Source organism: Poecile atricapillus, chromosome 1 (assembly GCF_030490865.1).
Source record: "Poecile atricapillus isolate bPoeAtr1 chromosome 1, bPoeAtr1.hap1, whole genome shotgun sequence".
Classification (NCBI taxonomy): domain Eukaryota; kingdom Metazoa; phylum Chordata; class Aves; order Passeriformes; family Paridae; genus Poecile; species Poecile atricapillus.
Genome location: NC_081249.1, coordinates 102,891,049 through 102,906,527, shown reverse-complemented (window position 1 = coordinate 102,906,527; position 15,479 = coordinate 102,891,049). Strand labels below are relative to the sequence as shown.

Sequence of the window (15,479 nt, the reverse complement as noted above, 5' to 3'; positions counted from 1 at the left end):
GTTTTGATTTCCTGAGGCAAACCCAGGACACAACCTTGCAAGTATTGAGAAGACCCCCGAGCTGTTCACCACTCTTCACAGAAGTAATTGTGAATGCCAGTTTATTTCTATCTTTAGCACACTTTTATAGGGTTCTACAGGGTCTGCAGGCAGAACAAGCTACTATTGGCTAACACACACAGTTTACATTTTTTCTCTTACACACAGGGATATTGTTTTGCTTTACTCTCTCTTCTGCATGAAGGTTTCAAGGACTTTAGCCCTTAATATCACGACTTAGTTCAAAGGCTGGTTTGTGCATGCAGGCCTTTACTAATATATAAAATATAGCAACATGCAAGTGTCGACTGACAAAGTGTGACCCTTTGCTTGTCATTGGAGTGGCCCAGACCATAGCAGAAAAAGTAGCTATGGTTACATGAATGTGTTTAAAGCAACCAAAAGAGGTGTAGTCATATCAGTTTGCCATAACTGCAATGGTCCCAGGCTGCAAGTAGTAACTCCAGGACTCAATCATCATGCCCTGGCATTGTGGACAAGTTGTGACAATTCCTTGAGCATACTGCAGTGAAATTCCAAATTGTGTGTGTAAAACTTTTACACTTTGGTGAAAAAACTCATGATCCCTGCTGTTCTGGCTTGTCCAAACTTACCAATGTTGGGTGAGGCCGAGATCCAAAACAGTGCCAGCAGTTGGTCAGACTTTATTTCCTAAGGCCAGGCCTTCAGTCAATCCAGAATGACTCTGTATATGGGTAATAAAATAATCCTGTTTGCAAGAATTAAGTAACAGCCATAGTTGCAAAAAGAGTTCCCACAACCGCCAGTTTTGAATCTCTTTCAGCAATGCTCGCTCCATGCACTTGACAACACCCTCTACATAGAGAGAATCAGAGACAATGTTAACGGGGTCCGGTGGTCATTTTTCAAACACTCTGATAACAGCATGTAACTTAAACTAAAGAATCTCCTGGCCCCTCAAGAATTTCACTGAGCCATTTGCCTTTGTCCTGCCAAGTAAGGCCTGCTTTAGAAGTTTTTCAACTGGCATCAGTAAAAACCAAGAGGCCTTCTACAGGTTGTCTTGACAGCCAAGACAATTCCACCTGTTGATGCAGAGAAAAAAAGCTTATGAGGTGGAAAATGAGTGTTAATTGTTGGGGGAGGATGGAACAGGGAAACCTTAAGAATATGATTGTTTAGCAAAAGATTCTGAAAATATGAAACCTAGAATCGAAATATAAATGAAAGCTAGCTTTGAGCCATAGGATACTGAGTGCTAGTTGCTATATAATCAAAGAACAATAGCCTAGCCAGCTGAAGGAGAATCCTTGTTGATTGAACAATACCCTTCTTCTGATAGAGAACCCAGAGGTCAAGCAGCAAGTGAAGAATTTGGAAGGTAGCTTTTAGAGTTTAAAATGTAACACTGTATGGTAATGTAGTAGTTCTTATAGGCTATATGTAAATTCTTTAGCATGTGTGTCATGTAGTGGTTGGTTACTGGGAATTAGAATATTCACTATAGAAGAAGATACAATGTATTGTAACAAGAACTTCACACTCTTACCCACCCTTACTTGCTCCTGTTCTCTCTCTCTCTCTTAACTTCTCCCCCCTCTCTTAATCTGCTCCCTTAATCCCTGTTCTTGCTGTTATTCTCTTACTTAACTTCTTACACTCTCTTACTCTCTCCTCTCTTACTCTCTCCTACCTTCTTCTCTCATGCTCCCCCACTCCTCTCTCCTCTCTCTCTCTCTCTCCCTCTCTGACCACGTTTATGCTGTGGCTGGCAGCGTAAACAGGTCTCTTCCTCCCTCTACCTAAATAATAAACTGCTTATACCCCGAACAGCCTGACCCTGGAGAAATCTCTCACCACGAGTCTGTGTTTTGTACATCTATAGTTGATGAGACCTGGAAATGAAAAACAGGCCCTGATATGAAAAACAAAATATTGATTAGTTTTGTTTTGCAAAATTGTATAGACATATGTAAAATAACCACATAAGTTGTCATTACTAACCTTCTTTGGTTATGAGTATGAGGTAACATCAGAGCAAAACAATATATGCAGTGAAAAAGAAACTGACAGCAATTAAAAATTAATCAGGTAATACACACAATCAATAACACATGTCAAATTAGATAATTACTAAGCACTATAACACTAAACTGTCATCGCAGAGTCTGCAACAGCTGAGAAACTTCAGATCAGTAGAGAACTGCAAAATCACTCTGAGTAACGATTCTCCAAGCTCACTTTAAAAATAGGTTCAGCTATCATATTAATAAGGTCAAATTGCCAAGCCAAAATGACTTTAATCTAATTTTGATGCAGAGAACATCTGGGTTTGTTGGCAATTTTCTCCTCTAGGTAGAGCTAGGGCCTGGCCACAGCCCAAACTCTAATTGGTGGATATCACTTAACACATTTTAAACAAAGCTCTTAAAAACAGCAGTTATGTGTAAAACCTTAGGGTTAAAGACTAATCTAACCATCTAGTAATTGCATCCCTCTGAAGTTTTCTTCAGATTAGAGATGCTTCAAACACAGCAAACCTCTTCTTCAAAAATCTGAAAGTGGTCACAGACAGGACGACAAGTCTGTATCTGGACACTGAAAGTGTGAAGGTGGAGGAAGTACAGCAAGATGAGAGATTACGTATCCAGCACAAAATCCAGGAAAAAAAAGGTAATATTGCAGCTGGACTCTCTGCTTGAGTGCTTCTATAACAATAACTGAAGGAAGCCACAAAACTAGCAGTCTGGAAGAGGCTTTTGATGAAGCTCAAATTTATTTTCTAGGAACCGCATTGAAACAATAGGCTAGAGAAGTGGTTTGGATAAAAAAGACATTTAAGCAACTAAAGAACAAAAAGGAAAGGATCCTGAAGAGACACATGTCTTGTAGGTCATCACACAAAGAAATGGTAAAGCATATTAAAGCCTGCTGTTACTACTATAACAATACCTTATAAATAATTCTATCACAAAATTCAGTGAATTCACATTGAACAATCAATATATCAGCAGCAAATGTTTGTGGAAGTTAAAGCATCTTTTAAACATTCATGAAATATTAGTAACAGTCACTACTTATCAGTGTTATCTATAGAAAACAAAAATAACAAAAGAGGTTATAAGCTCACTATTAGTAACCCCTAAAACTTTGACTCATCAGGGAAAAGGTAAACAGCTGATGATTTTATGACTATGATCTGATTGAAGTTCCCCAAGTGTTCTGTCTTTGGAGAAATTTAGCAAGGTTGCCACTACTATTTGTTGTATCTTCACACAATGGTTTTACTCGGTGGGAAACACTTTTCCCAGTAAAAGATTTACATCTATATCATATTTAAATTGGAACTGATTTACATAGTGTCTTCCCTTTTTACATTTAAGACAACGATTAGGTTGCTTTTTGTTTTTTGTGGGCTCTGAGCAATATTTGCTTGTATTTCCAGGCTTCCCACATTGGAAGCATATTTTGATGGCTTCTGTTCATATTGTGACAATGGCTTGTGTGAGACAATCTATGGATAAAATGAATGGCTCAAATATCCTTTGTCTTACTTTCGTGTATGTTCCCTCTGGACTTCCTGCTGATTGGGCTTGCAGAATTGCTTTTTCTGAATGAGCACTTGATTTAAAATTGGAAAAGTTTCTGGTATCTGGAGGGAATAAATTTGGTTTTTTCTTTGGCTACGGTTGATCTGCATTCCGTAGATTTGTTTCTTCTGCCTATGTTTCTGTATAGAACTTCTTATCTTCCCTTTTGCATGCAATAATGGAAGTAGCAAAGGTGGTGCTGCAGGCATCTGCAGCAGTGTGCATTCTTGTCACGGGGGGCCACCATCTTGTACTGCAACTTCCTGTAGGGCGCCATTTTGTTCTAGGATGGAAATCCTCAGTAATGATGTAAGAGAACTTGGCATAGCCACCATGGCTTGAAGTTGGGACGCTTGGGTTTTCACTCGAATTTTCAGTTAAAAGGTTAGTGGGGCTGTTGGTTTTTTTTTTAGAACTGTTATTTCTGATGCCGTTAAGTTCACGCGTGGGGTCGAAGGAATCACTCGTAGGCTCCATATCCCTGGCTATGAGTACAATGGAGGTAGCCTTCCCCCCCTCAGGGCAGGGCTCCCCCCTCTCCTCTGGTGTAATATTGTAAGTGGCTGAAGGTGGCATGAGCTCAGCAGTGGGACTCAAAGATGGCACTTGCTGTTGCACAGGAGAAATTCCAGAGATAAAATTGCTAGCTATGCAGTTCGGCAAGATCTCATTAATTACGTGTCACGTTCAAAGGAAAACAGCCACAACTTCATCTCTCCCAGTAACAAGATCAAAACACCGAACACCAATAGAGCCCCAAAGTTCAGAGAAGTTCTCAATCACTCAGAGTAGTAAATCTTCGAATTGGGAATTTAATCTTATCAGAGTCTTTAAATTTAGTAAAAACATCCCTTTGTTCTAACACATCTCTCCCTCTTGCTTCCACCATTAACAACGATTTGGCTTTTTTTCTTTCCTTTATTTGTCGATCTATTGAAGTTCTGAGTTCAACTAAGTGTATCTTCTCCTGCCACCTTCATTCCTCTTCTTCAAAGCAGCATGAACTTTTGCACTTGAATAGTCACGCTCTGCATTTGTATGCCCGCCGTGATGACTAGGCAGCAAGTAGCCGGGCAAAGACTTGCCCCCCTGCTAATGTTGTTAACTTTTTAGGGGATACCACAGGGCACCTCGTGCCAGTGGAGGAAACTGCACATCTACTTCCATTTTCTCTGGTTCAGGTGCAGCTTGTGGAGTCGGCGTGGGCTTTTGCTCTGCATTGTTACTGTCTGGAACTGCCTCTTGGGCTTCTAATTCTGGCTCCAGGGGTGCAGAAGCGTTATAGATACATATTATATTACTGGCTTTTTGCAAATATTAAAATGAATGTTATATGTATAAGGTTAGAAAACTTTGCTGTATTAATATAGTTCCTTCTATTTCTGTTATTGATGAAACTTAGAAATAGTGGTATAATACATATATATGTTAAGCTATGGTATGGTATGGTATTAAAGCAAAAACTACTTTTTGTTTATATAACCCAGAGACTGAAAAAGATAGTCAGAAACACCCCCCCTGCATTATTAGATTATTTTATCCAGATGAAGAGAGCAGTGACCAGTGCTCCAAGGGAGCAATTTATTGCACCTCTGTTATCAGGGAGTGTGAAACCCAGCAGAACCAAGAAGATTGATCTGTTGGGAAGGGGGCGGGTTAAAAAGTAAACAAAGAAACATCTAAAATTTAAGAGAATTGTTTGAATCATGCATGAGTGTTTATGAATATGTAGTAGGGTTCTGTTTTTAAGGGACAATCCTTTGTTAGTAAGGTATGCCCTCGGCTGAATGCTGAGTCACCTGGCTGTATTTTGTACATTTTACTTTATTTCTATCTCCTAATTGTCTTTCTATTAAACTTTTAAAATTCTATATTAAAAAATATGTGAACCTCATTTTTCACAGAAGATAGGGCGGGTATAGTAGGTTTTTCCCTCTCAAAAGAATTTTTGTGCAAATGTCAGGAATGCAGCCACGGGGTCGTCTGGCTCTAAAGCAGCCGCTGCTCTTGCTGCAGCTGTCCTTTCTGCTTTTAACTGCATTAGCGCCTTAAACATTGACTTCCACACTGTGCTAAGTCCCTTGGTTTCTTTTGACCTATTACTCACGGCATCCCAGAGAACTACTCCCAGCCTTTCCCACTTGAGGGTTTCAAAAACACTCCTGAGGGTGGCAAAAAATCCTCTCTCCTGACCCCATTTTAACAGTCTTTTTAAGATTTCTGGATCATATTTAATTGCTTTCTTAGAGAGAATATGCTGGCCTGTTCTTCTTTTGACAATGCCCTTCCTGTTGTCTCCAGCCCCCCATTGCTCACCTTTTCTGGTGTATCTGCTGCCGCATTTACATATTTTTTCCAGAGCTTTTCTCCCAGGAGACTCCCTCCTGACTGTGTGGAGCTGTCCTCTGGACTCCTCACCCCACCGTCATAGCCATGGTAGTCTCCGACCAGGGCCTCCCACCTTTTCACTCCAAAGGACCCCCTTCAAAGTTCAAAGGGTTTGGCCTGCTTCATAATCACGACGCTATATCACATTGCTGGGGTCACCAGCATGTAGGAGCTCAGGACTTCTGAGCAATGAAGCAGTATGATTACGCAGAAACCCTTTATTGTTTACATTATACACTTATTTATAGATTCTAAAACTACTGCACACGCTGAGCACACATTTCTTGATTGGTGCCTCTATTTTGTCCACGTGTTCAGCACACACTTCTCAGGATATATGATTGGTCACAGTCCAGTTATTTGACTGCTCCCTGTTATCTGGTTCTTGTGGGCTTGTTACTCTGTTTCTCAGCCTCTTCTTTCTTACTTTAGAACAATTTATGTCTCAGCAACCTTGAGGGATTCCAGAGGGTCTGATAAGAAATTGTACAGATGGTTTGGCTGGAGCACAGTATGGCCCAAGCTGTTCAGATGCATTGCTACAATTCCCCCTTTTTCTTCTTGCACCAGCCAAACTCTCTTTACTGTATTTTCTAACAAGTGGCTCACCAATTTTATTATGCATGGAATAATACAAAGCAATAAAGTAATGACTCATAGTAATAACAAAGCGCCCTTTACAATGTCTTGCACCCTGTGTCACCCTAAGTACTTGACAGGGATGTACGCACTTCATTATGGAAGGAAAAGAATTCTACGTGTTTTGGAGGAGAACAAATATTTATGAACATCTCAGGTTTTGTTTTTTATGACAGTTTTCAGGGACATGGAGGTTAGATACTCTTACCTCTTTTCCCTCGCACTTGCTTTTCAGGCTGAGGTGGTCATTGCCTTAAGGAACATTTCTGAGTTTATTTCACTGCACCTTGCTGTACAAAGCTATACAGAGACAGGATGTTTTGCAAACAGAATGGCAGTGGCATGTAATGGCAGGGACATAACTGCATCTCTTAGGCAGTACTGTGTCAGCAGCCTCTGAGGGCACAGGGTTTTTTTTCGAGTAAAAGTGCTGTTATCCTTGAAGGTACCACTGTCCTATCTTCCTCATGGATTTTTTTTTTTTTCCTACTGGGTTGTGGCCAGGATTCTGCTCAGGGTTCTTGACAAAGTCTTAGTAAATCTTCACAAAATGGTCTCATTAAGCCTTTCATATTTCAGATCTGTTTCTTAAGAGTTTTCTGGTACTGTTCTTTTTTCAAGCTTATTCCTTTATGTGAATTTTACTGACTTTTCTGTAGATCAAATAATTTCCAGTAGTTTTTTGGTTATTCTGTCCTCCCATTTGGGGAGTGCAGTAATTCCCTCTGTTATTCTGTATGCAGGATCAAGCAGTCTTTTCTAACTTACCTTGGCTTTCAGCACCTTCCAACTTCTTATGGCTGGCTCTTTTTATAGCACTGCAGTAGACCTGTTTTAGCTAGACATGCTGCTGTCAGTTTAGGGTGGGACCTGGAGTCTCGAAAAACCGACTTCCCTACTTGAGGAAACACCAAAACTTTCCACCAATTACTCTGCAGGAAGCAGCCACCCATGGCATTCTTCACTTTATAATCTTTTTTACCACTGTAAGCGGCTATGCTTCAGTCACCAATGTGCTCAGCATCCCTCCAGAGCAGCTGAGCATGTTTTCTTACAGATGTGTCAGACAGAATTACTGCCATGTTGGAGTGAAAAGGAAAAAGTAGATCTAAGGAATATGCTGGGGCTGTAGAAAAGAGAGGGGAGGAAGCATTAAGCAATTAATGTGTGGGAGGAGAAGAAAAGGTTTTTACTTGGGTAGAATCACATAAGAACTCAGTGACTGAGGCAGGGTGGAGTCAGGCTATCCAGACTTCATTATTCCTGCTGTTTTCTAACTCAAGAATTCAAATAAATTAGGCAGGATTATGTGTTTGTGAGGGAAGGGGTTGTGTCTACAACAAATACTCTCTCATTTGTGGGAGAAGCATTGCAGACATAACCTGTGTGCCAAGGAATTGGAAGGGAGAGCAGCTCAGTCCAAAAATTTGTCCTCTTCCCAAGGTGAATTTTGCGGCCTAATTTTAGGCCTGTTTCCTGGTAAAGAGTGTTTGAGAAGCAAACTCCTGATTTGTGGTGCAGGGCAAGCAAGTTTGCTAGTGTGAGTGGTGCGTACCTAGAGGAAGAAAATGGAAGAGAAAGTCCCTCAGGGAGCCTTTTTTGAAGTGACCTTTGGTGCTGGTCACACTGATAACTTCTGGGGTGGTGTTTTTTGACACTGTAGGCCTTTTAGGAAGGTGATGTTTTTAGGAGCAGGAATCCATGTGGAATGGTGCTAGAGTAATGGGCTTTAGCACTGCTCTTTCGTGTTGCAAAATTTTTCCTCAAAGACTGGGGAGACAAGTAAAAAGCATGAGAGAAGTTAATGAACTTATAGTTTCAATAAACTGTTGAGGTGCTATGGACTTTTGAAGAATGTTTATTTCCTTTGTTTATAAAGATGCCAGTGTGTGGTGATGTGCATTTGAATCTTTTTGTATGTAAACACAAATATCTGTTGGTGGCATAATGCAACAAATCTGATCTTATGTTTTATCTGGGAATAAGACAATTACATCAGAAAATTCAGTCAGGCAACAAAATAGCAAAGTGAGCTGAAATTCCATTTATGTCTCTGATGGAAGCTACAGAGGAAGGAGGAAGAACATTTAAGAAATAACCTTTTTTAATGTATGGTGCCCTATGAAAATGAAGACATAATAACCACCACAAATTAATTATTTGTATATTTCTTAATATATACTTAACTGATTAGTCCAGATAAATGTAGTTTGATGGATTGTACCTAAAGGATTTTAGCCCTTTCACTCTAGAGTTCTGTGTGAGGTACTTGGACTTGCCTTTGTTTTCTCCACATGGCCAGAGACCCATAAGCCAGCAGGGTCTGGTTTTGTCCAGCCCTTCCCTGCAAGAGTGGGTGAGCAGCTACTGGAACACAAGTAGCTGTTACACTGTTGTGTTGGACAACCTGAGAGAATGTAGTGGTTTATGAACTCACCAACAGACAAATGGTGCCATCATGGTTTATTATTGAAGTACCTCTGCACAGATTTCCAACTGTAATCAAAATACAAGAGATGCTAAAGAAGGCAGAAAAGTACTGTAAAATAGTTATAAGGCAGACAGAGGTAGTGTTGGTGGTGGTAATACCAATGCTTTGTGGTTGGTAAAAATTTTGCAAGCTCCTCCATTCATGGTGTGGTCAGGGTTTACCTGACTCTGGGAGAGCAGGAGCAAGGTGCTGGTAAGGACAAAGGGACAGCTTAGGGACAGGAAGGGTTTTAAGGGCAGTCCTGCTACCTAGGGAAGTGCTTATCCTGCTTAAGCATCACAGGCAGGATGTTAAGGACCAGCCCAATATGATGCAAAGTTAGTATGTTGCTGTGTTGGAATTAAAAATAATGTCACAGTGGAATTTGGCAATCTCATCACCTGATAGTAGAAATTTCAACCAGCACTAAGCTGGTTTGCTCCATCAGTCAAAGAAATGTAGTAATGCACAGCTCTCTCTGTTATGGCATGTATTGGCAAGGAAGAGTAGTATTACAATTTTTCATTATTTTTGGAGCCTCTCTTAGGAGGTGCATGATCGTTCTCCCTTCATGTGTGCTGGTTAGCCCAGTGTAATTTGTGGGTAACTCATTCAAGTAAAGAATCCTTGAAATCTTATGACTCAGCAGAATTGGAAGTTAAACATGTACAGGAACAATACCTGCAGAAGCTTGCCTGCAAGCCTGAGGTGCTGGAAGTGCTTCTTTATGACGGATTTGTGTTCCTATTGGGCTGCTCCAAGCAATTAAAACATTGCAGTTGTCAAATTACTTCAGTCAGCTTCATCAAACTGCTACTTGAACATTAATTTATTTGAAAAAGAAACAACAAAAAGAGAACAAAAGTTTAAAGCTTTGCGTTTAAACTTGAGTAGTAATTATCATTAAAGGAATGAAAAAAGTTTCTAGAACATGAGCTCTACATATGTCTAAATAATGGACAGAGTTAAATTTTATTTGTAATAAAAGTAGAATTGAAGGCAATATAAATCACATGTAAAGTTGCAAGTGATTACTATTGCCTAGATTTTCACACGCTTAATTTACTTTAGATATAATATATAATTCTAGATATTGAAGTATTACCATGAGCAGCCATCCTTCTCCCCAGGTCCTCTGTTCCTTCCAAAAAGCAGAGGAGGGCTTGTTCCAATGGATTGTTTATTTCCATGAAATTCAGCAATTGTTTACAACATGGAGCCTCATCTGAAATGAGAATTTGGGTTACTGTGAGGATACTTTTGCTTTATTTTTGAGCAATATTATTCTATAAAGCACTGCACATTTTCTGTGTGCTGGTCAAATCTAACACTGTACCTTCACTGACATCTGAACACCTACTATTTCTACAGTGTATTGTTATGAGTTGACTGATACAATTAGATGCTCAAAAATTAATGTGTTTTTTAAAAAATGAATTACATACTCATGCATACTTTTAACAACACTGCAGCCCAAGCTGCACTGTCCAGAACTTTGGACATACAGCTTTCCATCTTCCGTTTGGTGGCTGCAACTCAGTGGTACATCCAATTGTGTTACTTTTCACAGAATCATAGAGTGGGTTAGGTTAGAATGGACCACAGTGGGCCCAGTTCAACCTCCCTGCTCAAGCAGGATTATCCGAGAGCACATGGCACAGGATTGCATCCAGGTGATTCTGGAATATCTCTAGTGAGGGAGACTCTGCACCCTCTCTGGGTGATCTGTTCCAGTGCCCAGTCACTGCAAAGGAAAGAAGTTCTTTCTCATGTTCAGATGGAACTTCCTGGGCATCTGTTTCTGCCTGTTGCATTTTGTCCCATTGCTGGGCACCACTGAGCAGAGCCTGGTCCATCCTCTGATCCCTCCCTGCAGACACTGACAGACATTGATGACGTTCCCTCTCACCTCTTCTCGAGGCTGAGCAGCCCCAGCTCCCTCAGCCTTTCGTTGTAAGAGAGATGCTCCGGTCCCCTCATCATCTCTGAAACTTCTACTGGACCCACTCCAGGAGCTCCATGTCTCTCTTGGACTGAGGAGCCCAAAACTGGACACAGCACTCCAGATGTACCTTACCAGGGCTGAGTAGAGGGGCATGATCACTTCCCTCAAACTGCTGTCAGTGCTCTTCCCAGTGTGTCCCAGGATCCTATTGGTCTCCTTGGTCCCCAGGGCACTGTTGGTTCAGGGACGACTTGTCCACCAGGACCCTCAGGTCCCTCTCCGCAGAGCTTCTCTTCAGCATGTTGGCCCTCAGCCTGCAATGGTGCCCAGGGTTATTCTTCTCCAGGTGCAGGACACTGTATTTCTGCATGAAATCATCATACTCTTGAGTCTTCAGCAAAGTCTCTGCTTGCCCGCTGCTCAGGCACATGACTAAATTAAGGCATTAAGAGTTGTCAATTACTTGTGGCCTGGGAAAGTTCGGGTATATGTCTGGCTGGTCCCCAAAAAAGTTGCAAATGTATGCAAATTTCACTGCAGGATTTGTGTGTGTCACCACTGGGAACAGAGACTTTGTTAAATGAAAATGCAGATTTTGTATTTACAGTTACCAGAAAGTGTACTTATTATTTTTGCAAGATTAATTCTGGACACCTCTAGAAAATGCTTCTATTAATTTGCAGGCATTAGGGTGTGCTAGGGAAGGATAAAAAGAATTAATTTCATTTTTCCTAGTTAATTGAGTTACAGAAACTAGTTACTAATTCCTAGCTGACTAATTGACTTTAAGGGCTTCAGATTAAAGGCACTGAAATACAGCCAGGAATTTAGTGCAAAATACACATCTTGGTATGGTATATAGCAAAGGTATATATTCATTGAATTCTGCCTTTTTTTTTCCTAAGCATTGGGTGTTGGTTATTTTTTAAACTGAAATTTTAATTGTAAGCCTTGAGTGCTACTTCATCAGCTTCCTGAGATGACGCTCTACTCAACAGTAAACTCATTTTGATCAATTAACCTATCATTACATCCTAGTAGCCATTAGACCATCTTGATTCTTTCATATAACACAGACTGTAGTTTTTTGTAGGTTGTAAACAAGTGGGCTTTAGGGAGTTGATTTATGCAAGCTGAGTTATGTGATTTCACAATCCAGTATCTGTTCAGTATATACACTTCTCTAAAGTACTCTGTCGTTTTCCTTCAAAAAATATCTTTGAGAGGGTTTGGGGTTATTTAATTGCAATGCCAGAATTGTACAGAATTACAGTGATTTTAGTCTAATAAATCATATTACTTAGCACCTGAGTTTCTGAGTACTGATGCTGTGAGCAGTGTTTATTTCATAAGCATGTAAATTTTTGTTCTGCTGAAGATGGAACAATCCCTTTGGTCATTTATCCTTGGGGGAAAAAAGGCTCTTCACCCACTTTGATCTGACCGGATATTCTGGTGATCATGAATCATCTTGCTTCCTGGCTGATGAGCTCTACTTGCTTATCAACCTTCTGGGCTAACCCAAAATCATCTGGCTGATGACATGAGGATGCAATGAAGAGGCTGCAGCAACAAAAAGTTGACTGTGTTGCTGTTAGCACTGTGTTAATGGAAGTATTCTCAAATGCTTTGAAACAAGGTGTTTGTGTCATTTGTTTTACGTAGAACACCAAAGTATTTCAGAACACTTCATACCCTCTCCCTGCTGCTATTAAGATGCAAAAGGTAGTTGTCCCTCCCTGCCACCATAGTCCCCTTCCTGGAGCTAGATCTGCCAACTCCTGAATTCACGTTGCATCCCACATATCTGCAGTGGGTCCTTCGATTGTATTATGCTTGTATTATGCTGAAGTTTTCATAAACAAATGCGTCTGAGATGAAAGGCCAGAGCCTCTTTCCAATGGCAAGTTGGAAGAAGGTCATAATTGAAGCACCATCTAGAACCTGTTCCATTCTCTGCAAACCTACCACTCATTCACAAAAGCTGCTAGTAGATAGACGTTTAACAGGATGAGATATTGGAAGCAAAATTAATATTTCTTGGGTGTTAACTCTTTTTTCTTTTCCCTTCCAGTGGGTGAGTTTGTGAGTGATGCCCTTCTGGTGCCAGACAAGTGCAAGTTCCTTCACCAGGAAAGAATGGATGTGTGTGAAACTCACCTGCATTGGCATACTGTTGCTAAAGAGGTACATTCATCTGTCTTAAAATGTCCTGCCTTCCCTCTTTAAAGCTGTGTAACTCTTCTGAGGATGACTTTGAATATAGCAGTGACAGGGAAAACAAATAACAATACTTTCAAATGTGTGAGTGAATGGCATTTTGGATTTTTTTATAAGGGAAGTCAGAGCACAATAGAATCCATGATTGCTTACCATTGGCCTTTGAACACTGACCCTCTTTCATAGCACTATTTTTTTCTTCACATTTCCTCACAAACTCTGTTTTCTACTTCCTCCATTTTCCTGTGTTAGCACTGGAACTAAAAGCCTAGGATTTGCTTTGAATCATTTTCCCAGGTAGATATTATCCCTTATTTATCATGGATATTGATATGCCAATACCAATCAGGTATCAAATCAGGATAGATCAAACAGACCTCAGGGAGTGCACTATGTCAAATTCAGCTGAAAAGGAGAGCTGATCAAACTAGAACTAGCCAAAGACATTTTGCAGGCACAGAGTTTTTACAATTTAACAGTGCTTTACTGAAAATAGAAATAAACTTAGTGTTACAATTGCTAATGTGCTTTGGACTTTTTTTCCTTATGTAGAGAGGTTTTAGGAATAAAAACTGAGATGGGTTTCCAGGATTTCTGATTGCTTATTTTTTTGGAACCTTTTAGCTTGTACATTATTCCACCTTCGGGAGATAAAGTTTGAAATGTTATCAGCAGCTTTTCAAATTTTCAGTTCTTGTTTGAATTATACTTAAATGAAACATTTAAGGCACCAACCTTCACACAGGGAATTTCTAGTTCATTTTGACTACTTGCAAACTTGAAATGTCAACAGCCTGGAAGAACATCATCACTGTGCACCACTGAACTATTTTAATTTTTTCACCTGTCATACATCACTATATCTTTGAAGTATAATTATGCCAAACTGACTGTTTTCAAACAAGGCTGGGAGAACTGTACTGGCAGAGATGTTAGACCCAATGCAGTGTGTTTCCACACTGCAGTATGCAGCCCCTTCTTATTTTCTCAAGGTCTGTGACATTTTTTAGTCTTCCTCCATGCCAATATTGTAGCTGCTTTTTCTCCTCTCTTTTCTGCAGTCCTGTAGTGAGAAGAGCATGAATCTGCATGACTATGGCATGCTGTTGCCCTGTGGAATCGACAAGTTTCGTGGTGTGGAGTTTGTCTGCTGCCCGTTGGCAGAGGAAAGCGACAATCTTGATTCAGCTGATGCTGAAGATGATGATTCAGATGTCTGGTGGGGAGGTGCAGATGCAGACTACGCAGATGGAAGGTACAGTGACTTTGTACCCTTCAACTTGTTATTAAAATGCCAAAAATCTGTCTACCTAGGCATAGAAGAGTCTTTGCACCTTAAACATGAACTTGCATCTACAGTGGCTGAAAGCATCAGTGTTCTACTCCTTTTATTTTTAGCTTTCTACAGAAAAGTTTATTGTTAAACACTTTTAAGGCACACTTTTTAGTGCCTTTATAATTTCTTCAGTGAGAATTATTGTCATATTTATAACAAAAATGCTTAAATTCATAATTTTCGACAAATAAATGACAAATGGTGTACTCCTAAGATGCTTCATATGGAGTCTGGGGTACTGCAGCAGATACCAGCCAGAATAACCAGTGGAAGTTCTGAAATGCTTTCATTTGTAATAAGAATTAGCTATGTGCTGTTATTGCTGTAAGAATATTTTTCTGCTGACAATTAGCTTCTAAATACGATCTAAAAGAAAATGTGTTTTATTATCTAGCCTTTGACTGATTTATTCATATGCTGCTGTTAAAAAGGAACATGGAGGTTTCCTTTGCAAGGCAGTGATGGGTAAGAAGATAGAATCCCTGCCGTTACCCTTCCCATCCCCTCTGCACCTAGGCTAATTTGAAGCTGGATATGGGTTATAAGTATGTTGTAACACTCAGTGGTAACTGAGTGATCTGGTGCTGTTAGAGCCTTCTCATATCACTCTCCTGAGCATGTCAGACAGCAGTTGGAAGAGCAGAGTATCACATCAGCCAGAGCTTATCTGGCTCTATCACTTCGGCCTGCTCCAAGAGTGGGTCACACCCCAGGAGCAGGATGACCCAAGGTGTGACTAGAGCACTTGCTCTACGGCTTTTGGCTGTCAGTCTGTGCTCTGAGGAGACAAGGACGAGAGGGAGGTCTTTTGCATGGGATGACAGAGGATTTATTGCTCTGGGGAATCTTGGGGGCAAAAGACAGAAAATG

General features: G+C 40.4%; 1 protein-coding gene across 1 annotated transcript in view; it reads left to right on the top strand.

The window, feature by feature from the left end:
• APP (amyloid beta precursor protein) overlaps positions 1-15,479 on the top strand; it is a 256,250-nt gene that overhangs the window by 121,051 nt on the left and 119,720 nt on the right. Inside the window, exons 4-5 of the mRNA XM_058835905.1 lie at positions 13,128-13,240; positions 14,335-14,528. Of these exons, the coding sequence (XP_058691888.1) occupies positions 13,128-13,240; positions 14,335-14,528 (307 nt within the window). The remainder of the gene's footprint in view (positions 1-13,127; positions 13,241-14,334; positions 14,529-15,479) is intronic.